The 24,183-nt window shown below is 36.6% G+C and overlaps 1 protein-coding gene across 8 annotated transcripts in view; it reads right to left on the bottom strand.

Moving 5' to 3' along the window:
• Positions 1-24,183, bottom strand: part of LOC125234382 (protein held out wings) — an 81,823-nt gene extending 57,640 nt beyond the window's left edge. For all 8 annotated transcript variants that reach the window (XR_007178000.1, XM_048140599.1, XM_048140639.1 and 5 more), the window contains exon 1: positions 23,886-24,183. Coding sequence is in view for 7 of the 8 variants with exons in the window: in XM_048140599.1 (XP_047996556.1) it covers positions 23,886-24,012 (127 nt within the window). In the remaining variant the exon portion in view is untranslated. The remainder of the gene's footprint in view (positions 1-23,885) is intronic.

Here is a 24,183-nt window from a genome sequence, read left to right as displayed (position 1 = left end):
AAATGGATAATTTAGTAAGAAAGTTTTTTTTAATCGATTACATGCTCCGTTTTTCGTCAATACCTCGTAAACGGTAGCCCACAGCAAAAAATTATGTTAAACAGAAAATATCTACATAAAATTTCCTATAAGAAAGGTTATATAAGTTTTTTCGCTAGGATCAATTTTTTAGTTGGAAAGTATTTTTAAATAGATATTTGGGCCGTTTTTTGTTGATAACTCAAAAACGGTGGCTCACAGCCGAAAATAATGTTAGACAGAATTAATCTACATAATATTTTCGACAAGAAAGGTACTATAATATTTTTCGCTAGGATCAATATTTTAGTTCGAAAGTATTTTTAAATAGATTTCATGGGCCGTTTTTTGTAAATACCTCGTAAACGGTGGCCCACAGCTAAATAAAATGTTCACGAGAAAAAATCTACATAAGATTTCCTACAAGAAAGGTTTTATACGTTTTTTCGCTAGAATCAATATTTTAGTTGGAAAGTATTTTTAAATAAATTACATGGGCCGCTTTTTGCTGATAACTCAAAAACGGTGGCTCACAGCCAAAAATAATGTTATACAGAATTAATCTACATAATATTTCCTACAAGAAAGGTTCTATAAGATTTTTCGCTAGGAGCAATATTATAGGTGGAAATTATTTTTAAATAGATTTCATGGGCCGTGTTTGTAAATACCTCGTAAACGGTGGCCCACAGCTAAATAAAATCTCCACGAGAAAAAATCTACACAAAATTTCCTATAAGAAAAGGTTACTGCAGTTATAGGTTACTACAGTTTAAATCCACATCCACATCACTTTTGTCTGAACTCATTTTGAAATTTGAAAAGCATAGATATTTGATTAATCCGAGCAAATATAGGTATAATTTTTTAAATTTCCGCGCTTTAACTTTTTTTGAAATCTTCTTCATCTTTTCCGTACATGTTGTATAGGGTAAGGGTAACAAAAGAGGAAAGTAACAAAAATGTATGGAAATTCTGGGACACTTTTTGTCTCCCATTGAGATTGAAAGTACTCGTGATTCTGAGTACAATTGACCTAAAATTTCCTAAAACAATCAAAATTTTTTTGTTGTCAAAAAAAAGAAATGCTCGCGTAAGGTCTGCAATGTACAGTCAACTACAAAGAGATGTGTCCATGTTAGTCTTACAAAAGTAAATTTTCATTTGCATTAATGAATTACCCTTGGTTCGTGACATTTCTAGTAGCCATCAAACCTTACATTATCATCGACTCGTTTAATATGCAGCAATGATGTATCCCACTACGTTTCCTCTTAATTTACACATACAAACCTTTTTTATTACCTATCTCTGTGTATTGACAAATAAAGGTAAACTCCTAATGTTAAAAAGAAATGTATCCAATATATTTAAATTCAGAACAGAATCCAAACAAATGATCTTCAAATTTGAATACAAAAATTTCATCTTTACGTAGTTTGTTAAGAGACAACAGGAGCGAAAATCCTAAAATGGAAATGTCCCCCTTTCGAATAGGGAATATTTGTTAAATATACTCTTGTTATTTATTAACTAGGTTTATAGAAAACAATCGAGGTGCCACTCTCGACTATTTCGTCCTCTAAAACTTAATCAATCTAAAATTTAATAATATAGTAGTATAGTTTCTTTATAGTTTTGAATGAAAAATGTTACATTTTGCAAAAAACGCTCTTCTTTAGGAATAAGGCCTCTTAACTTAACCTTGGTTGATTCCGTTTCGCGCTACTTAGATAGAGGGATGCAGGTGGACGTGCTGTACTTTGATTTCAAAAAAGCCTTTGATCGCGTAGATAACGACGTACTCTTAAGCAAATTATGCAGCATTGGTTTCTCGCCAAAACTGCTTTGCCTTTTTGCTAGTTATCTACGTGACGTGATAGACGGAAATATGTGCAGCACGGATGCTTTGTGTCGAGTGCCTCACCCCACCCGTTCCGGGGTCAGTCAGGGCTCTATTCTGGGTCCTCTGCTCTTTGGTGTTATGGTCAATGATCTGGCCTTGGTGCCTAAGCATGCGCAATGCCTACTCTATGCTGACGACCTGAAACTAATTTACAGGGTCTAGGAAGATTCTGACTTACAATCTTTACAAAGTGATATTGATCGGGTTTATGCGACTCGGCGACTCGGTATACATGGCGATCTGTTTCGCTGGATAAAATCCTATGTAGAAAATAGGACTCAGGCTGTTGTTTTGTCTGGATATACATCACAATACAAATCTATAACTTCTGGGGTACCATAGGGCTCTCACTTGGGCCCCTTACTATTTATGTTATATATAAACGATATCACAGGGTATATACAATATTCAAACATATTACTGTATGCTGATGATACTAAAATTTTTAGAGTAATCAACAATGTTTCTGACTGTGACCTATTGCAACAGGATTTACTAAATTTTGAAAGGTATTGCTTAGACAATATTTTATTTTTAAATAATGATAAATGTAATATAATTAATTTCTCAAGAAAAAAGAACAATATTGAGTATCGTAATACACTTTGTGATAAAATGTTAAGTAGAGTATCTGAAATTAGAGACCTTGGTGTAACACTAGATGCAAAATTGACATTCATTCCTCATATAGAAAATACTTTAAAAAAATCTTTTAAACAATTAGGTTTTATATTACGTGTCGGAAAACCCTTCAAAAATTCATCAACTTATAAAATATTATACAACAGCTATGTCCGTAGCCGACTTGATTGCTTGCACCGTTTGGAAGCCTTTTCATTCTATTCATATTAATAGAATTGAAAAGCTCCAAAATAAATTTATAAAATCACTTGATTTCAGAACTGGTAATCACTATGTTAATTACACTAACTCTCTACAGCGTCATAAAATGCAGCCTCTCAGTAATCGGTGTGACTGTGCAGACTCTGTATTTCTTTATAAAATTTTAAATTCAAAATTAGAAATCCCTTGCTTACTTGAAAAGGTTTCTCTCAAGGTCCCTCGTGCCCGTATACGTAAATGTCGCAGAAAGGAATTATTCTCAATCCCTATTAGCAAAACATGTTATGCCCGTAATATATTTATTAGACGCGCTTGCAACTTTTTTAATAAATGTGATACACTAACAGACTTTGATATTTTTAACGGGAGTATAACATCTTTGAAGAGATTGTTCCAATGATTAGTATTACGATTTGCCATTGTTACTTAAAACCACTAGATTCCATATACTTACTTACAATTAAGTATTACATTTTATAAAACCATGTGTAACTGTCATAGTTTTCTCCGTTGTTGATTTGTAATTTTTTTAATATTAATATACATATAGGTAATATCTAAATTAGCACATCTATAATTAATTAAGGAAACTGTAGGTCTTTAGCGTAGACAGTATCATTGTAGACATTTTTGTATATGACCGTTTGTTTCTTAAAGATTAAATAAATAAATTTATGAATTGAGTCTTGTAAACAAACTTCTGAAACTTCAGTTCAATGTTGACAACTGTGCGGTTATTACTTTTTGTAAAGCGCGTAGTTCCCTGTGTAGGCAGTATCTCCTGGGGTGGAAACCCATCGCCCGTGTCACATCGATACGGGACTTGGGGGTTGTTTTAGGTTCCCACCTTAACTTTCATGAGCACATGACAATGCTTGCTGCAGACTGTTACCGCAGGCTTGGGTTTGTTGTCCGCAACGCCAAAGAATTTGACGATCCCAGGGACATAAAGCTTCTTTATACTGCCCTCGTGAGAAGTAAGCTTGAGACAGCCTCAGCCGTTTGGAATCCCCATGAAGCGCCCTACATCCTGCTGCTCGAAAAGGTCCAAAAAACATTTTTGCGTTTCTTTTATAAAAAAATATACGGGTATTACTGATTCTTGTACCCAACAAAATTCCTTTTGGGGACGTTGGGTTTCTTCTCGTTAGAAGTTAGGCGTAATGTCGTGCTGATGTCTGATGCATGTGGTATTTTGAAGGGGGAGTCAGATTGCCTGGTTTTAGTATCCCAGCTGGTACGTCTATTTGTTCCCCCTGTGACGAAATATGCTTTTCGTGAATGTAGGCACCCCCTACTGGTGGTGCCGGCCGCTCGAACCGTGTTTTGCCGCAAGTCACCGCTAGTTCGTGCACTGCAAATAGTGAATGAGTTTTTAGACGTGGCACCTAATGTTGATATTCTTGCGAGCAGATGGGCGTTTATACGTGACGAATGCATGAGCTTTTGTGTGGGATTGGATGCTAGGCCTTCATCTGTTATTTATTAGTTATGTTTTGGTATGTAATGTTTTGATTTTGCTGTTTATTTAATATTTAATTTTGTGTTACGTGTTGTAATGTTTATTTAAAATTCACGGTGCTTTAGTTTTGTATACTGTCATACTGTGTAATTTTCTTTGTGTAAATAAATAAATAAATCTATTTAAATATTATTGATCCTAGCGAAAAAACGTACAAAACTTTTACTGTAGCAAATTTTATGTTTGTTATTCCCGTTGAAGATTGATTTAGCTGTGGACCACCGTTTTCGAGTTATTTGCAAAAAACGGCTCGTGTAATCTATTTAAAATACTGTCCTACTAAAATATTGATCCTAACGAAAAATCTTACATAACGTTTCTTGTAGCAAATATTATATATATTATTTCTGTTTAATATTATTTCTGGTAATAATTTCTGATCCTAGCGAAAAAACGTATACAACCTTTCTTATAGGAAATTTTATGTAGATTTTATTCTCGTGAACATTTTATTTAGCTGTGGGCCACCGCTTACGAGGCATTTACAAAAAACGGCCCATGAAATCTATTTAAAAATATTTTCCAACTAAAATATTGATCCTAGCGAAAAATCTTATAGAACCTTTCTTGTAGGAAATATTATGACGATTAATTCTGTATAACATTACTTTTTGCTGTGAGCCACCGTTTTTGAGTTATCAACAAAAAGCGGCCCATTTAAAAATACTTTCCAACTAAAATATTGATTCTAGCGAAAAATCGTATAGAACTTTTCTTGTAGGGAATCTTATGTAGATTTTTTCTCGTCAACATTTTATTTAGCTGTAGGCCACCGTTTACGAGGTATTTACAAAAAACGGCCCATGAAATCTATTTAAATATACTTTCCAACTAAAATATTGATCCTAGCGAAAAATATTATAGAACCTTTCTTGTAGGAAATATTATGAAGATTAATTCTGTGTAACATTAGTTTTGGCTGTGAGCCACCGATTTCGAGTTATTAACAAAAAACGGCCCATGAAATCTATTTAAAAATAATTTCCAACTAAAATATTGATTCTAGCGAAAAATGTTATAGAACCTTTCTTGTAGGAAATATTATGTAGATAAATTCTGTGTAACATTAGTTTTGGCTGTGAGCCACCGATTTCGAGTTATTAACAAAGAACGGCCCATGTAATCTATTTAAAAATACTAACTAAAATATTGATTCTAGCGAAAAATATAATAGAACCTTTCTTGTGGGAAATATTATGTAGATTAATTCTGTATAACATTATTTTTGGCTGTGAGCCACCGATTTCGAGTTATCAACAAAAAACTGCCCATGAAATCTATTTAAAAATACTTTCCAACTAAAATATTGATCCTAGCGAAAAATCTTATAGAACCTTTCTTGTAGGAAATATTATGTAGATTAATTCTGTCTAACATTATTTTTTGCTGTGAGCCACCGTTTTTGAGTTATCAACAAAAAACGGCCCAAATATCTATTTAAAAATACTTTCCAACTAAAAAATTGACCCTAGCGAAAAAACTTATATAACCTTTCTTATAGGAAATTTTATGTAGATATTTTCTGTTTTACATATTTTTTTGCTGTGGGCCACCGTTTACGAGGTATTGACGAAAAACGGAGCATGTAATCGATTAAAAAAAACTTTCTTACTTAATTATCCATTTATATATTGATCCTATCGAAAAAACGTACATAACCTTTCTTGTAGGAAATTTTATGTAGATATTTTCTGTTTAACATATTTTTTTGCTGCGGGCCACTGTTTACGAGTTATTTACGAAAAACTAAAAAATTGACTTTCAAGATCGAATGGCAGGGTACGGACCCCACCTCATGTCATGGCATTATTTTTCCATGGCTATTTAGACCCTCATCTTTCACTGGTAAAAATGACAGACTGCCTCAAGAACCTTTTTTGGAATATTTTTTTTTACCACTTTGTACCGTTCTGGCACGGTGAAGGACCCGGCCAAATGATCTGGCATAAATACTATGCGACTTCTGAGGAACTCTATTTTCACTTTTTAATAATTCCAGGTTGCCTCAAACACCTTTTTTGGGCCTCAAAAAATTAAATCTTCAAAAATTCATAGCTCGATAAAGCCCCGCTCCCCAGCTGCCAGACTTGCAGACCTGATGTTGGCTATGATCAGAGAAGCATCTGAGCACCTTTCCAGGTTGCCTCAAGGACCTACTCCAAAATCCTGCCAGCTCTCCGTCTATTACTTATAATTGCTAATGTACTCGTTATTAGTTGAATATAAATAATTCATGTCTATGAAGTCAAACTGGTTGTTTCTATAGCCTAAACAATTATGAATGACAATAACATCTAGACAGCTCTGTTTAAATTAGGACTACAATCTCCTTTCTAATGACTAGTATACCTATTACCCAGGTTTTGAGTTCCAGCAACATTATAGAGTATAGAGACTAGTATACCTAGGTACCACTTTGTTTGTGGGACTTCCAAGTCTATATATAACCCCTTGATCGACCTTAATCATAATTTAAAGACTAATCTACTGCCCTCATTTACACGTTTTCTTAATTTCATTCAAAATTAGAAGAAAATGTACTCATGTTATTGCATAAAAAAATAAACAAGTATAAATAGTTTAAGTTAAAATCATTGAAATGCTGGGACGCGCCTCCTCCAGCTATTAAAATCGAGTGTAAGGGCCCATTTAGACGGTACGAGAACTCGCATAAGAGTTTTATTATATTGCGGTATTTGATGGCTGTGCAAAATTGTATGTAACCTCAACAGCCGCAATGTACCTAACTAAAATCTAGTCTAAATCAGGCCTAAGAACTTCGCTTTGGTTTGCTTGCCGATCAATTTTTAAAGACACATTGTCAGTTCGCGATTTGGTAATTTACCACGATTGCAATCATTATGGCAGAGCGGAAACGAAACGTTTAGATAAACGTCGATTTTATTGTATCTTATGCGTTTAAACATCTAGACAGGAAACGGCTCTGAGTAGTTGCTAAGCGGTTCTGGTTAGCGCAAGATTCTCTATTCAATACTGCCTGTTTTTGTTCAATCTGGATAGCAAATATCCAACTGAGTTTTCTACAGTTAGAAACTGTACTTTGAGAAAATACACTAACAATAGAGAATCAATATTATACTCTAGAGACACAATTAAAGATAACCAATTAACCATAAAGATTACATCAGATCAGCAGTAGACATACCAACTGCATATGACGGCAGCAGCATTTTGACCTAACAACCCTTAAAACTGTGTCACTTAAATGAATGCTTGAGATACTTGTACATAATACAGTATTCTGATGAATAACTTACCAACAATCTTTGGTTATTTTAATATTGCTTTAAAGATCAATCGTACAACTGCTACATACCTGCAACAAAAAAACATATACAAAATAAATAAAATGCTACTGTTACCCATTTTAGTTATCGTATCAACATTCTTTTTAGATCTATTTCGCCTTTCGAATGGCTTAAAATGCGTTGCCTATTTCTGAATATCACATCCGTGCGGCCTCCGCTCCAGATGCTTTATAAATAACCAACGGCATGTCATTAAAAATATCCAATTAATTCGTATTAAGACCTATTTGCGGATCATTACCATAGGAAATTAAATCTTAACCGAACGCAGGAAGATTCATTTCAGGGGGAGGAAGAGTAAACTGTAGACGACGGCCCTTGTGCCTTTCAGACAAATTAAGAAGACGTCTGTATAAGTCGTTGTTGGGTTCCGGCAAATGTTTAATAATTTTTAATAAAAAAGAACACGTTACGTAAACATTTCGTCACCTCCACTAACTCAAAAGACGGTTTATTCCTTGTTTTCTCGAAAGAAATAATATTAAATGCGTGTTTCGGATCCTTTAATCTTTAGAAATGAGAGTTACGACTCCCGTTTTAGACTGCGACAATGCTGCTATTGTTAGCCGCTTAACCCGATAGCTCGCTGTGATTAAACATAATGTCAAATACGAAAATATGAGCAGCTATTGGACCGGTAGTTTATCGGAGGGGACACTATCGCGTACTTTATCTGGGCATAATAGTGTTACCGTTAAATATTAAATGAAATGCAGGAGAGGTCGATGACGGCGTATGCGGGCCTGACGCCAATTCTATATCAATTATTTTAATTTACAGTATGATGCGCGTTACCCTTGAACGGTATTTGGCAGAGTATTTTGAAGACAGGAACGTACAAAATGTACAGTCATTTCTAACTTATTTAGAAACTTTGTAACTGCTCATATGGTATGTAATGTACCTACACCTGAAGAATGAAGGAATAAATGTTTGTTGGTTCTTTAAATGTATCAAACTGAGCTCAACATTTAATACTTGACGTGGTAAAAAGGGAACATGTTCTGTAAGTGTTCGAATTAATGAAAATTGGCACAGATCCAGATAGCTAAAATCTAGATATTCTGAATCACATGAAATTGTTCTACTTAAATTATTAATGCGTGGGAGTTTTAATGTCTTTTCCAGTCACACATACATATTTCAGTACAATATAAACATAAATAAAAAAAATTGACAGCTGGATTTGATAATTACGAGTAAATTCTTCACAAAGGTAGGTATATGGGCGCACCCAAACGGTCTTTTTTTTTATACTACGTCGGTGGCAAACAAGTATACGGCCCGCCTGATGTAAAGCGGTCACCGTAACCTATGGACGCCTGCAACTCAAACAGTGTCACATGCGCGTTGCCACCCCATTAGAAGCTTGTACATTCCCTTTTGCTGTGTTTTAACGGCTAAGCTTAGTTGTAAATCAGTATTGTTACTATCTAAATACAAATGACATTGCATGCAAATACTAAGTATCTTATCTTGTATTATGTAAGAAGCATAACGATAAAATATCAAACACATATGAGGAGCCTACTGACCTCAGCACAGCTATTTATAATACGGTCATCGCCAGGACAGGTTTGGAGTAGATAAACATAATTAGTAGGTAATTACATTATTTTGTAGCTTGGAATTCAATGAGCCTTCAGTGTCTCTCCCATACAACCATTTCGGTCGCAAAATCTTCAAATTAGTTACTAAATGTCAAATGTGACATAACGCGTGGTAATGTCGTGTACACAAGGCGCGATCGTGATACAATAACAAAATGTAGTCGACGCATTACGGTAATAAAATGTGTACAAATTTTGACTGTTAATGTCACTGTCAGAACGGTTTCATACTTCACTTTGTTAGTCGCCGTACGCACTCATTACAGTAACAAAATGTCAATGTCACTGTCAGAAGAAGCCATTTTGTAAATCCAACAACGTATTCACTGCTTTCGGTCACGCGTGTACTCTAGGACAATTTGGCAACCAATTTTCGACTAGTTTTTTACATGAAATAATTCCCAGCCTTAATCCATATTTTAACAACTTTATTGGTTTTCTAAGTATTATTTTTAGTATAATATGTGCACCGGAGCACTAAAAATTCAACAATCAATATAGTTACGTACACAAACACTGAGCAGCAAATAATATTATTGCTGGTTAAACCCGTTGTAAAAAACTAAGGTAAATTGATGGCGCGTTGATAAATTTAGACTTATTTTATGAAATCACTCGAGCAGTTCAATTGCCCATGGTAATTAACCCACATTATAATACAAAATGCAAATAATTGATATTTTGCCTTTTGCAAATTCTTACGCCATTACGTTTCAATGTCATATAGTTTTAATAATTTTTCATTTTGATGTCTGTGACAGTTCGCCATTTGAAAAGAATGAAATGAACGAATGATTTTGGGAAAACAGTCGCCAAACGGTAACAATTTGTGAACGGGTAGTACACAGTTCTGTGACCAATTGTGCCTGTTACAATTCGTCCCCATTTGGGTAGCCTCGACTAAACGACGACCATAGTGCGACTAAGAATTGAGACTAGAACGTCTGTGTGCACGCAAAATATCCCGATTTGCGTAGGAACGACGACCGACTGTGGTTATATGGGCTGATTACCTATACTTGATTACTAACTACTAAAGCGCTGTCGTAGTCTATGTATAGTAGTTTACATTACATACGACCCACCCGGATGCATAAAAATGGGTTAGTGCTTAGTATAGTCGGTTTTCCTTAAAATATAGAAACACATACAGCATCTTGTCCTCATTTTAAAACTACCTGTTAGATTCTAATGAAATAACAAGATGTATAGTATTGTATACCGAAAACATAAATTCGCAACATTTTTAACTATGGTATCTGAAGTTACATAAATTAATTACAGACTTATTACAGAATTATTAATTACAGAATTACAAACATAGATATACCTTATCTCATTGTGAGTACATAGTTTATTTAAAGTACAGAACAACCTAGCAAGACGTTTTAAAGTGAGAGCATCATCACTACGTTTGTATGGAGAACCGAGCCTGCCGCGGTCTTTTAAGCTTAAGTCATAAATGGAAATATTACCACATACTAAAGTGCATAATTAAATATAGATCAAAGCGTTATTAAAAACACCTAATGACTTTACCAATAGTGTGTTTGCTAACATCTTTAGCATCGTATTGATAATCAAGCAGTATGCCCTAACCATAAATGAGGTCAAGAATATTTGATTCCAATCCTGTAAGTGACGTAATACACAATGTTTGCTTAAGAGTAGATAATATACAATACATCGTTTCTATGTTTTATGAGTTTCATGACATCAACGCTGTCAGTCAGAATTACTGGTAAATTTGACTTGTTTAAGTGATATTGTGACCATATGGTTTCTATTTCATCATGGCATAGGCGAATCATGATATAATTTAATTAATAATATAATAGACAATGAAGCATTCAAAACAATTTTTCCCCTCCCTAGCTCGGAAACACGTGTTTTGTCCTTTAATAGCAGCGGGTAAAAACGCATTTTATCCACTAGTGGGTAAAGTAATTTGACCTTGAATATAGTCAAATTAACTGTTTTAAAATTGATAAAAGTAGGTAAATCTAGTAATAAAGATGATTTACCACCTGTGGAACTACTGGAATCAGTGATAAACGCATTTTTTGCGTTGTAGTTTCCTCGCTATAGTGAGGGGAAAAGTTTTGTGTTACACTCGGGTGCAAATGTATTTTACTTCTCGTGTGTTAAAAAACTCGCAAGTTCAGGATTCTATTCTCGAACCACTCGCTTCGCTCGTGGTATAACAAATAACTATTGTTTAAAGTTTAATATAACCACATGCATATGTATTATGCACCCTATAGGTTTAATTAATATCATCTGCAGAAGTAAATAAGACATTAGCAGAAACACTAGCGACAGTCTTTATTTTAACAAATATGACGCAGGGGCGGCTCGGCAAGTCGCAATAAATGATGACAGACTTTTATGTACTATAGATGCCTTAGAGTGAAACAAAAACATATTTGCCAAACTCTTGGATGAGTCACTGTATTTACGTTTCAATCTACTAAAGTCTTTATATCTTTTCACCTCACTAGCTCGGAAAGGACTTTTTTATTCTTTAAAAACAGATAGCAAAATCGCATTTTATCCACAAGAGTGCAAAGAATATTTGAAATCCGAACGTGTCATTAGTTATATAAATTCTTGTAAAGGCATGTCCCAGACGGGACAATTTTCTCCCTGTGCTTAAATTGTCTTAACAAAATATCATGTGATGTGAACGTAAAAATAATTTCATATCGAATTGTATCTGACTAAAAACACTAAATTCAAACAATTTTATAACATCAATTTACCATAAAACACTTGAAATCGTACAAAAAATTGTATTTTTGACTTTTCCACTGTACTTATTCAGAACGCACCTTAAGTCGCTTAAGTAACATTGCAATCTCAAAACGCGTGAAACGGAACGCACCCAAACAGATTTTTCTTTTGTGATGTCGGTGGGTGCATACTTGCATAGTGGAAATATATTACAAACGCAAATTGACTTATTTCTTTGCAATTATGTTCCAGTTGTTTTTTAACCCCCGACGCAAAAACGAATGTTGTTATAAGTTTGACGTGTCTGTCCGTGTGTATGTCTGTCTGTCTGTCTGTCTGTGTGTGTCTATGTGTGTGTGTGTGTCTGTCTGTGGCATTGTAGCTTTCGAACGAATGAACCGATTTTGATTTAGTTTTTTTGTCTGAAAGCTGAGTTAGTCGGAAGTGTTCTTAGCCATGTTTCATTAAAATCGGTCCACTATATCGCGGTCGGGGGTTTTTTCAAAATTTTAATTTTGTGGTTATATTGCGTGTTTCGTCGCTTTAGTGAGGTGAAAAGTTATGTGTTACACACGGGATGCAAAGTTATTTTACCTCGTGTGTATTGCAACACTCTCTACGCTCAGGATTCTATTTTTGAACTACTCGCTTCGCTCAGGATTCTATTTTCGAACCATAGAATCAACATAGAATCCATACGCTCGTAGTTCAACCCTAGAATCCATTCGCTAGTTCGTGTTGCAATTCCACACTCTGTTAAAATACAACTTTGCTCCCTTGTATAACAAATAACTATTTCAGTGTTATTTTGACAGTTTGTGCTGTCGGAAAAAACTGTAGAAACGGATAGATAAACGGATGTCGTACATGATACGTGTGTCTTTAGGATTTGGTCTCGATTTCATAGCAACACTTGATGCCAAGAAAAAGATATCACTTCTCTTACAATTAATAGAAATGACAGCTAGAAGATTAGCATTATAATTGAATTAAGAACCACTGACTTCAAGATGACATTAACATCGTAATAAGTGAAGTTAAACCGGACGTGAACAGTTGCACAATCGCATGAATGAATCGGTAAACGTTCGGCCTTTAACAAATTGCTTGACGCGAAATGAATGGGGACCCTTAAGCCGTGTACGCACCGCGGAGGACGGCAGGGTAGTTCCAATGACTTACTAGAAAAAAGGCTCAGTCAAATTTAATGAATAACTTATTATAACTTTGAGGCGGTATCCTCATATCTTATTAAAGAACAAAATCTGATGACAATTTCGGCAATGTGTCATTCTAATCGCACAATCGTATACTGAGTTACAACTTAGGCTTAGTTGAATTAAAGTTTGGCTAGCCACTAGTCAGTTAGGAATTTGTCCGACATTGCCTCCCATTGAGTATTACCTGATTAGATGATAACACTCATTGGTTGCGCCCCACTCCCGTATTAGCCAATAACTTTGATAGTGATTAGTCTGTCAGTCAATCAAAGCTAGATTAGGTTACATCTGTTTTCATGGTTCCTCTGAGCGTGCAACTCGCTGTCAATGAGAACTACACAGTCAAGTCGGCGCCGGCGCATCCCACACGTGGTGGCGTAAGAGAGGCACTTTCGACATTGTTTATGCAGCTTGTTAGTGTAGCGTTGCCTATCGATTATGCTCGGAGAGCGAATCTGAGATATCCGTGTGAAAAACAGGATTTTAGACCTTAAAGCTGTCATTACCACTATCGAAATGCCACCAATTAGCACCCGAAGTTGCACATAGATTGTTAAAAATGTAGGCAGAAAGGGTCAATCACACTACGCAATAGAAAACTTGCTAAACACTGGCGCTGATTAGCAGTCTTCTCGGGAAGAAAAGAAACCATTTACCCGTGGCCTTTTCTTGCACATTATTTAAAAGAAAACTTGTGTTATAACCAAAGATTGGACAAACTGGGCGTCATTTGTTTAATGAGTAGGTACAGTAGGTTCTCCGAAAACTAAAAATGTGTGTACCTACTGGAAAATTCTTAACAACAAAGAACCTAATCTAAAAAGCATACGTGACGATTCGTGACATTATAATAACCAATAACTCACGTATCGGTAAAGGCACATTGTGGCTACAAGAAAGAAACTGTCACTGTGTGTCCCACGACGGCGCCAAGCCGCTCGCCACCTACATGCCTCGTAGAAAGTTGAAGAACTAGACCGACCCTGTTTGGACGAATTACGAAATGACTCACACGGACTGTTTTGATTTTCACTCAACAGAAGCAAATACGAACCAGTGTAGGCGAATATCGCCAAATTTAGAAGTTCCCAACAATTGAATATTGGTTGGATGAGAAAATTTTTCAATTGCGAATTTGCGATATTTGTGATTGACCATACAAATTGGACATAAATTTTACTGACAATCTACGTAAAAGAGGTAACTAACTGCTTCAATAGAAATAAAAGCTGGTATCCGACTGTAGAAGATGTTTGATTGATTTAAGTGTGTCCCATGCGAGCGGAGAGAGAATCGAGTACCTACTTACAATTATTTTCTGAATACACGCGACCCCTAGGACAATGACTGACGTAATGATAATTGAGTTAGAAACAAAATAGTTTTTAAACCTACGACAACGTTACAATAATTTACATTAAGTAAATAAAAAAAAATCATTTTGAATTAAATAATGACCAGGACGCGATTAATGTCCCGTGCTGCGTTATCGTAATCTGCATAAAGTTGAAAACAATGTTCAGTTTTAATTTTTACTTTCGGTGTATAGTTGCGTAAAGTTACATCTGGACACGTGAATTAATATTATCAAACACAGTCTTTACTGCAAGAACATAAAGGCACCTTCAGATAGTTTTACTCGCGCAAGTACCGACGTAGGACTTTTAGGTAGGTAGCCCACCACTGGTAGGCATAGTTAACTGGTAATAATATTTTACATAATATTTGATGTATACAAATCAAACATTACGCATTGAAAGTGCGTATTTACTTCATTCGGAATTCATTGATTTGCCTAATTAATCTACATACATACCTAAAAGTATAGGAAGTATCACTCGCCCTAAATGTCATGCATTTGGGTAAACTTATATTCATATATGGTAATCTACTAACTTGAACATAACAGCAATTTCTAATACTTTCTCACTATCAATAAACTAGTTTTCCCCTCACTAGCTCGGAAATACGTGTTTTGTCCTTTAGTACCAGCGGGTAAAAACGCATTTTATCCACTAGTGGGTAAAGTAATTTGACCTCGAATAAAGTCAAATTAACTGCTTTAAAATTGATAAAAGTAGGTGAATATAGTAATAAAGATGACTTACCACCTGTGGAACTACTGGAAGCAGTGATAAAGGCATTTTTTGCGTTATAGTTTTCTCGCTATAGTTAGGGGAAAAGTTTTGTGTTACACTCGGGTGCAAATGTATTTTACTTCTCGTGTGTTAAAAAACTCGCAAGTTCAGGATTCTATTCTCGAACCACTCGCTTCGCTCGTGGTTCAACTATAGAATCCGTTCACTTGCTCGTTTTTCAATTCCACACTCGGCGTTAAAATACATCTTTGCCCCCTTGTATAACAAATAACTATTTATCGTAATATTACCATTTACTCTCAAGTGCTAAAATAATGTAACGTTGCAGAAACTAAAACTATATTAGGATTCTGATTTCGTAACAGCTCTTCACTTTGTTGTACCTTTTATTGGCGAAGGAAAAAAATACCTATGTAGGTACAACCTAAATCAAAAAGACATGATATACTTATTATGATTGATTACGATAAGTTTATTGCCTTGTTTAAAGAGATTACTATCATTATTGGGGATTATCGCTACACTACGTAGATAAAGGCGCCACAGATTTCAAAAACAACTTAATCCTGTTATAGTATTAGATATCACGGCACGTGAAATATCAATCTTGTTAAGATAAACATTCGTTTTGTAATCACTAAGGGCCAGTTGTACCAACGAAAATGGAGGGTTAACCCTCCATTTTATATAGAATTTGACAGATGATAGAGCCCACTAACCTTTTTTTTTTAGGAGGGGAAAAATGCATTACGCATACCACTCGGGTGCGGGGAAGGACCCGAGTGGTTATGTGGGACTCCTTGTTAAAGGGCTAATGAGACCCCAAGTCTACCCACTAAACAACCCCCCCATCTGCCGCCATTGTTCTATAACGGTGGGCTGCAGGTACGCTCCCGCTTTACATCTACGCACCACCAGAACCAGTCCGCTTTGCAGAGCACCACCTCCGGAGGTGGTGCTCTGCAATGCTCTCCCTTGATAGCCTCGGACACAAGTGGACCGTATCCAGTACGGTCGACCTCTCAGGGACCGCGTGAGCAATGGATGGCAGGCGTCCCCGTGCCTGTCATCCTGCGATCAACCTACGGAGGCAGGCGGCGATCGTGTGCGACCCGTCTGCGTCGAGCACGCTTGCGGCACCGTTGATCGGCCATTGGGGCGATCTCCCTAGCGCGTTCCGCCCGTTCCTTCTGCTGCATGACCTCTTCGCAGAAGATTTGCATCGCTTGCCAAGATCTTTCACTGTCAACCATGGACTTAACCACCGCTGGCAGCGACAGGTCTGGCCCCACTATAGCAATTAGGTCAGCACGCTCTGGGCTCCACACTGGACAGTCTTCTAGTGTGTGTTTGGCAGTAAGCCCACTAACCCTGACTTAAGTGGTTGGGCCTAAGGTAATGATATAGTTTCTTGGATGTCTGTCTGTCTGTCTGTTTGTGTTACGACTTAACTAGACTTAAAATTAAGAAATGTATGCCATACTCATACCTACCTATGAAAAGAGGTCAAATGTAACAGTGAACCTTGACAAACTACCTACCTATGTTTTCGACATAATTCAAGTATCGACTCAAGTGGGTGCAGCATAAAATATCAATAGTTACATCCACAGTAGTGACGACCCACACCGTCATCAATAAAATAACGTAAACCTTTTTTGTCTAAACATGCGAGATTTATTCGCCCATTGTACTATGTGGGTCAACAGTTTTCCGAACTGTGTTTACTTTGACCGCTAACAAACGTTCATTGTGACCACTGGTGTATTAAACCAGTGCATGCTTGTAAATACATAGCCGCACATTAGTAATGTAAATTCATCAAGAACAGTACCTACAGACTGCAGACTCGATCGTCGTTTGGCAAAACATAGCAAAGCGGACAAATAAAATGTACATAAATAGTATAACTACCTTCCTGTTTACAAGATACAGATAGATTGATGAAGCGAATCCGCTACTTAAGTTATCTTGCCAAAATGCCCTGACTGAAGTTTGTGCTAGAGTTAGTAAGAAATCATAACTGTGCCTAATGCAATGAAAACTGGCGGAGCAGAGATCATAAAACTGTCTATGTCTAAATTCCCTTTTTTGATCATTTTCTTAGTTGTTATCATGACCGTTACTTCGTTTGCCTTCTCGTCTCGTATCCTTTCATTCTGCAGCTCGCGCGTCCATAGCGTCCGTTTCACACAGCACTCCCCGGAACACCTTATTTAGATGAGATAACGCATAGACTTCCGCCGGATTTTCTTAAGTCTCATCACTTGAAAATTGCTTATCAGGACGGCGCCAAAAATGTTACAACAATGCATCATAGGTATAGGTATCTGAGCTCAGGTCGGTTACCATTACCAACTAGCCTACATTAAAGTGTAAGTATCTGGTTACAAGGGCGGTATTTTTTGTTATATTTAATTGAAACTGATAACAAGTATCTCAAATGGGCTAGTAGTTGTAGGCGTCGTAAGGCCTACAATTAATCTAACCCGGTTCACCCATCAAGTCACCTTCGTCGACTGTAGGCTGCCAGCTCCCACGCTTTGAATCAACCTTTTTGTTTGCTTCCCCACAAAGGCTGACGAGTACTTGGCTGATCTCAGCTGGTTTGCTTAGTTGCTGAATATTCACATATGCTAAGCAATGTTTGCCTGGGAGGTGATAAAATTCAATCTTGTTGTTTCTTGAGGCAATTATGATAAATTTGTTGATAATTATGCATTGCAATAAAATTATCCCGTTTCAGCATAAGTTTGTAATGGAATTCACACAAGCGCTTCACGAACGCTATTGTTATAAGTAGGTACTTGTAATAGAAAAAAGTCTTAACCGGACAACAGCGAATTTCTTCGTAAAGAACAAATAACCATTTTTCAAACTATCCAATTCAATAAATCATGTTACCGCGTAGGAGGCTAAACTGTAAAATATTACGGAACCGAAAAGCCAAAAGCGTTTTAGGTTTGTTTGTCAGTACGCGTAGGCCTCGAGTCCCACCCACAGGACAGGTTCGCTCTGCATTCTGAAGCGATTGATTTTCATTTCAAATTACAGTGCTCACGCGCCCGCTGCCTACGCACCCTTCCCGAACGCATTCTTGTTGCGTTCAAGTACACTAAGCACGATGGTCACCCGCTTTCATTAACATTCCAAGTATTTGTCGCTTGATTGTGGGTTGGCGGAACAAAAGGCAATGTTCCTGCCGTTCTTGAATTATAGACGCCATTATTCTGAGCTGAAGACACACGGGAACGGAATGATTGCTGGTATTGTTCTAAGCTTGCTTTGTAAGCGTATCATTACATTTTCTCTTGCTTTGTATGTGTGCACCCGCAACATAATTTTTCTCGACCTAAGAAAAATATTTATCATTAGTAAAGTGATCACGTCGCTTGAACGAGGCGGAGATACGTGTAGCGGCAATGTCGTGGGAACGATGAAGAATAGGCCTCGGAGTGATCCAGTTTTCTAGAGATGCAATACGTAGCCTTATCGAGGTCGCACCGACGAGGTAATGAGTCGCGTGTCAATATTAAGTTTCTAGGGCATTTCTCAGATCGAAACTTGTCTAGGGTAGAGAGTGTCTATGTAAGCTGGGAGACTGCTTGGCTTTCCCCATTTTCAATCAGTCACCGCCTGATCAGCCTGATTCACTTGAAATAGGAAGTGAAAGAGAGAGAATTTTACGAATATTGATCTAAAGATACTAATACAATGTTCGTCAAACATTTCAAGCAGCAATGTTCTCTATAAAGGCGGCAAGAAGTTGTTCATAAAAACCGAGATCAGAGCCACCAGAAGGTACCCTTATAAGGTATGGACGGCGACAGCGACGGCGCTGTTGACCCATAAATAATTTAGTCCATAATAACAAAGTAATAATTCGAAGACCGTCAGACGTTTTAGACATTTTAATTAAGCAGCCTACAGCCTGTTACAACCTGTTGGAGAGGGACTGGCACAACCTTGGCTTCTACACCTCCGCGCTACCCACGACTACCCTCATTTGGTCATCAGCGTGGGTACAATCGCCTAATCACAAGCTAAGCGACTACATAATGAATGACCCAACTCACTTTTGCTGCAGGGTTGCGGAATCGTCAACATCAAAGTGCGTTGCGCCTACGCGCTGAACGTAGTACCTAATTACAATATGATTTACTGGGCTTAGCTTAATAAATGTAGATTAATTTATATGCAATAAGTATCAAGGACTCAGCCTTAATGAGTAAGGTGCGTTATATATATTTAGGTGATTTAGTAAGTATAAGTATATCCTACCAAGAGATCGCGTCTTTAGTGGCGACTCGTTACGATACGATTATTTGATAAATAGGGAACTATTTAGTAAATTAAAATAAAAATAATGTCAAAAAGTCTCTATCTAAGGAGTAGTACTAAGTAGTAAGGCTAAGGCTATTAAACTCCTTTTATCTCTTCTCTTATCTTAGTTTAATCTGCAAATGGAGCATGTGAAACATGACTGATAAACCTTATCAGTAAATCTGGCACGCATTTAAACTACATTCTTTTCTCTCTTATCCATATTAGTTCAATTGCTAACTGATTATTCATTGATGGCCCTTATCTTGTAGTGGATAATGGATATATCAAATATTATCGGTATACAGGCATTGTTGTGACTGACAAATTGGTATATTTACTTTCGTGAACACATTGTTATCTAGCGGTGTTCACATTGGATGTAGTCGGAATGTAAACAGCCCAATTGCTCAGTTCAATATGTAAACATGAACAAATGAAATTGCTTGTGATGAGTCTGTATTGTTAAATGTCAAGGAACAACAATGTGGCAAATGTTACATTGAATTTATTGTTGAAAGTCGAATGACATTTTAGAAACAATTAGTAACTTAAGTTTCCTGCTTGGTTCCCAGTCTTTGATATGCCGCAAGTCGTTATAGTAATGGTGTTTTCTTTTCCAGTATAGGTAGTTCCTCAAATCGGTGTAACTCGATACCCACGCCTGTCGTCTGTCAGCTTGCCGTCGATATTTTCGTCAACTCTTCGCGACTGGACCGGCGACGCGTCAAACAAACCATAAAACGATCTACGCTCGTATTTATATTTGGACACAGCACATAATTTAAAACAATTTTATACTGCTTACTATTTCTCAATTTACTTCAAGTGACTCAACTTCAAATGTGTCTACACACTGCAAACGTATAAGTTTTATGCTCAATTTAATAAAAAAGAGTCGCTTTACTTTTCGAAACACTGCTCTTTATGGTAAATGTTAAACCAACAAGTTTTTTAAAGAGTTGAGTAATCAGAATATGGCTCATCGCGTGGTAGTTTTCCATATATCTCTAGTTTGCATCCTACTTATTTCTCGTAAATTCATCTGATTCATCATATAACTACCTACATATAAATTAAGTTTTCCAGGTTTTCTTTTCTGTTAATTTAATTAATATGTAGGTATTAACTACTAAACTGTGTGCTAGCCTTCCCTCAAAATCTTGTCTAATATGGTATCGTACCTAATTTCCAGTGCCATGCCACTAGACCTCTGAGCGAGACCAATCAATTTGGCACATTTCGTAAACTGCTCATTTAAATGTATGTAGACATTAGTAGGTATATCTACTTAAATATGCCACCAATCCCGCCAAATGCTTTAACTTCTACATATTTAGTCGTCTCTTCTCTCATATTATTATGTAGATATTTGGTACCTCCTCTGCTGTAAATGGTAGATCGACATCGACACTATATTTATTTTCACTTAGGTATCTAATTGTGTGTAATTCAATTACTAAGTATTCAAATGGCCCTCAATTTCCTTGCCCCCTACATTTCACAAGCTCAATGGCTACAGATTCATCAGTTTATGAAAACATCTAAAATGGTACCTATTTAGCAAATCAACTGACTGACAAATGTTAAAAATACTTATTTTAAGATAATTCAAAATTTCTGCGAAACTCGCTCGGACCAATAAACGTACGTACGTACTTACTGTTTGTATGAAAAATAAAAGCGACCATACTCGCAGTCTTTGTAATTTAGTAAAAACAGTACATTATGGTGGCGACAAATATGACAGTCGGCAATGTCGCCCCAATAGACCTCGCTTTGCCACTGGACGTGACTTGGATTATAATGATTTTTTAGTCATAAGTAGGTCGTATGTCGTACCGTATTGGGAATTATATACATAGTTTTTTCTCATTGTAATTTACTTCAAGATGGCAACCAATAGGTCTCTATGTTAGGCTAGTCAGCCAAGAAAGTGGTTTACCACTTTTCGACTCTATTTCAAACACATAAAGTCCTGACTGTACATGAGGTACATTATCCTATTGTTATAATCTAAATCATAATTAAGTATTAAATTAGGCTAAGGTATACGTTGTTTAATGAAGAAAAATGCTGGAATCATTTGTTATTTATAATATAATTTTTCTCCCCTCCGACTGGTAAATGTGAACTTTCGACCCCCCGAGCAAATCTACGTTGCTGCTTTCCTATTCCGTCGGACAGAAAAAATGTAGGTATACTTGTACACAACTAAGCCAGTATTGATTACTTACCTGATAAGTAGTCCGACCAGACCTAATGTGCTGTTTCCTTACACTCTGGAGCCAATTCTGTCACTTTTGACATAATATTGACCAAAATAGAGATGGAGTTGATCTCCGTAACAAGTTCGGCTCTATGTGCCTAGTTTGGCACTTATTTCAATTGGAAAATTGTTTTTTTTTTTAAACAGTTCACCATGCGCCGGTGAAAGACTGCCAGAGCCAAAATATATATATATATATATATATATATATATATATATATAATTATATAGGTAGAAGCTTACTGGATAGTAGACAGTTTACTGTCGAAATCATTATCTTGTTTTATTAAGGCTAGCTCTTTTTCCAAGTTTGTGGCATGATTCATCATGGTACAGTAGGTACTAGGTGCATACTTTCACTAACACAATAAGACTACCTATATCAAATAAAAACTTTTACAAATACCTATTAATATTTTTGTACCTAAAAAAATCTTACTTCTATAACACGTAACAGAAAATTAGGATTAGGCACAAGCTTACGTTAGTAGTAATTAGAAGTTAGACGGGGAGCATTCTCATTCTTTTTATTTTCTTAAATAATAGATACACTTTTCCCGGAAACTAGGTATGCGACAAAAGGCAGGAAAATGCTGTAATTCATCGTTGAGACAGAAGTAGTAGGCACTTAAGGTTTTTTTTTTTTAATTATAAATGGGCTTACTCTTGACCACAGACTAAGAAAGACGAGAGCTCGCCCACCTTAGATGAGGTAAGACAAGCACTGGCTGGGGGCAAGACTAACACTTGCAGGGAATCATCATACTGTAGCTCTCGCTCTTTTCCCGACTAAAACAATGTAGATACATTAGTTTTTCCTCACAAGGGGGCCGATTTTTGCACGGTGAATTGCCTACTATTTTCGGTGACAATTTTCTGAATTCGAACGACGTGAGATTCAAAAATCGGCCCCCTGACCTTAATTCGTATAGGTACAGGAAAAATAGCTTGATAAAGGATGGGAAGTTTTACTATTCCCTTATCAGTATGTCGTATAATAACAATCATAACCAATTCATCCAATCCAGATCTTATTCATAAAATTTTATTAGGTAACATCAGAATACTTAATTATTAATAATTAAGTATACTTGAGAATTTTCGGCGTATTCTGATCATAATAAAAGTTTATGAATAAGATCTGGATTGGATGAATTGGTTAGGATTGCTATGGATCTTATTTGTCAGTCAAAAGTGAGGTTATAGAACATCATTCCTATTATTCAGAGATATTAGAATACGCCTGTTACTTTTTATTACGTATTCAATTATACAACTAATTAATTAACCGTACCTAAAATATTATTCGAAACAGATACTTGAAGAATTTTCTTTAGGTACACAGATGGCAGTTTGTTTAATTGAAATCTAAACAGTGACACGCCTGTAAGGCGGTGTAAGTAGCCGAGATAAGGGCTACTACCGCGGGCTGGTTGCAATAAAACAAGGCTACGGCGTGCGCCGGCGCCGCGGCCGGCCGTACACATCTCGTGGAGACCGACCGTACGGTACCTACGCGCGGCGACATTCCGCCAGTCCCGCGGAATGCGCGGCCCTACAACAGGTTACAGGGCGACCAATATCCTTCGTTCTACTTGCCCCCAATATTATATAACATAACCTCACACCATTCTATCCACTGCGACAATTAACACAGATTTATTTACAACAGCTGTCCTGTCAAATGAAGAATGTTTCGCTAAACCCGTTTACTACCTAGATAGATGTGTCTCTTCACCGCGACAATCTAACTGACCGCAAATCGCCGACGTATAAAGTGTACGGATTTATATCGCTTTTCGTATTAAAGGATCGCATTACAAACACCACTGGACCATAACTCGGCGGGCGAAGACAAAAATAAACTTAATATCGTGTGCGTTGTATATTACATTTGTCGGCTAGTTGTCGACGCATCCAATTTATGTTGACCTCGGTGACAAAATGCGACAATAATGTCGGCACTTTCGCTAAATCACCTCTTTCAGACAGCAGATTATCATCTCCACCTACCTTCATCCAGAAGTCGTTCCATGTGCATGAAAACATTCGGGAACGCGGCCAGTTGCTTCCTGTCTTTGAGCAACTGAGCTAAGTAGTCCGCTATACTTTGCGTCGAAGGATTGTTATTATCACACATTTTTCGTTTTTTCAACAACTAATGTCACGTAAAATGTCTATTCAAGCACGTTGAAAAAAGAGATTGTACTTTTGTTACTAGGTTATTGTTATTTTATTGAGATAAGTATGTTAGAAAAGTTAAACTTCACTTCCACACACATCAACGTTTCGAACACCACTAAATGACGAA

The sequence above is a fragment of the Leguminivora glycinivorella genome, chromosome 2 (assembly GCF_023078275.1).
Source record: "Leguminivora glycinivorella isolate SPB_JAAS2020 chromosome 2, LegGlyc_1.1, whole genome shotgun sequence".
NCBI lineage: Eukaryota > Metazoa > Arthropoda > Insecta > Lepidoptera > Tortricidae > Leguminivora > Leguminivora glycinivorella.
This window is presented reverse-complemented; position numbering and strand designations above follow the sequence as displayed.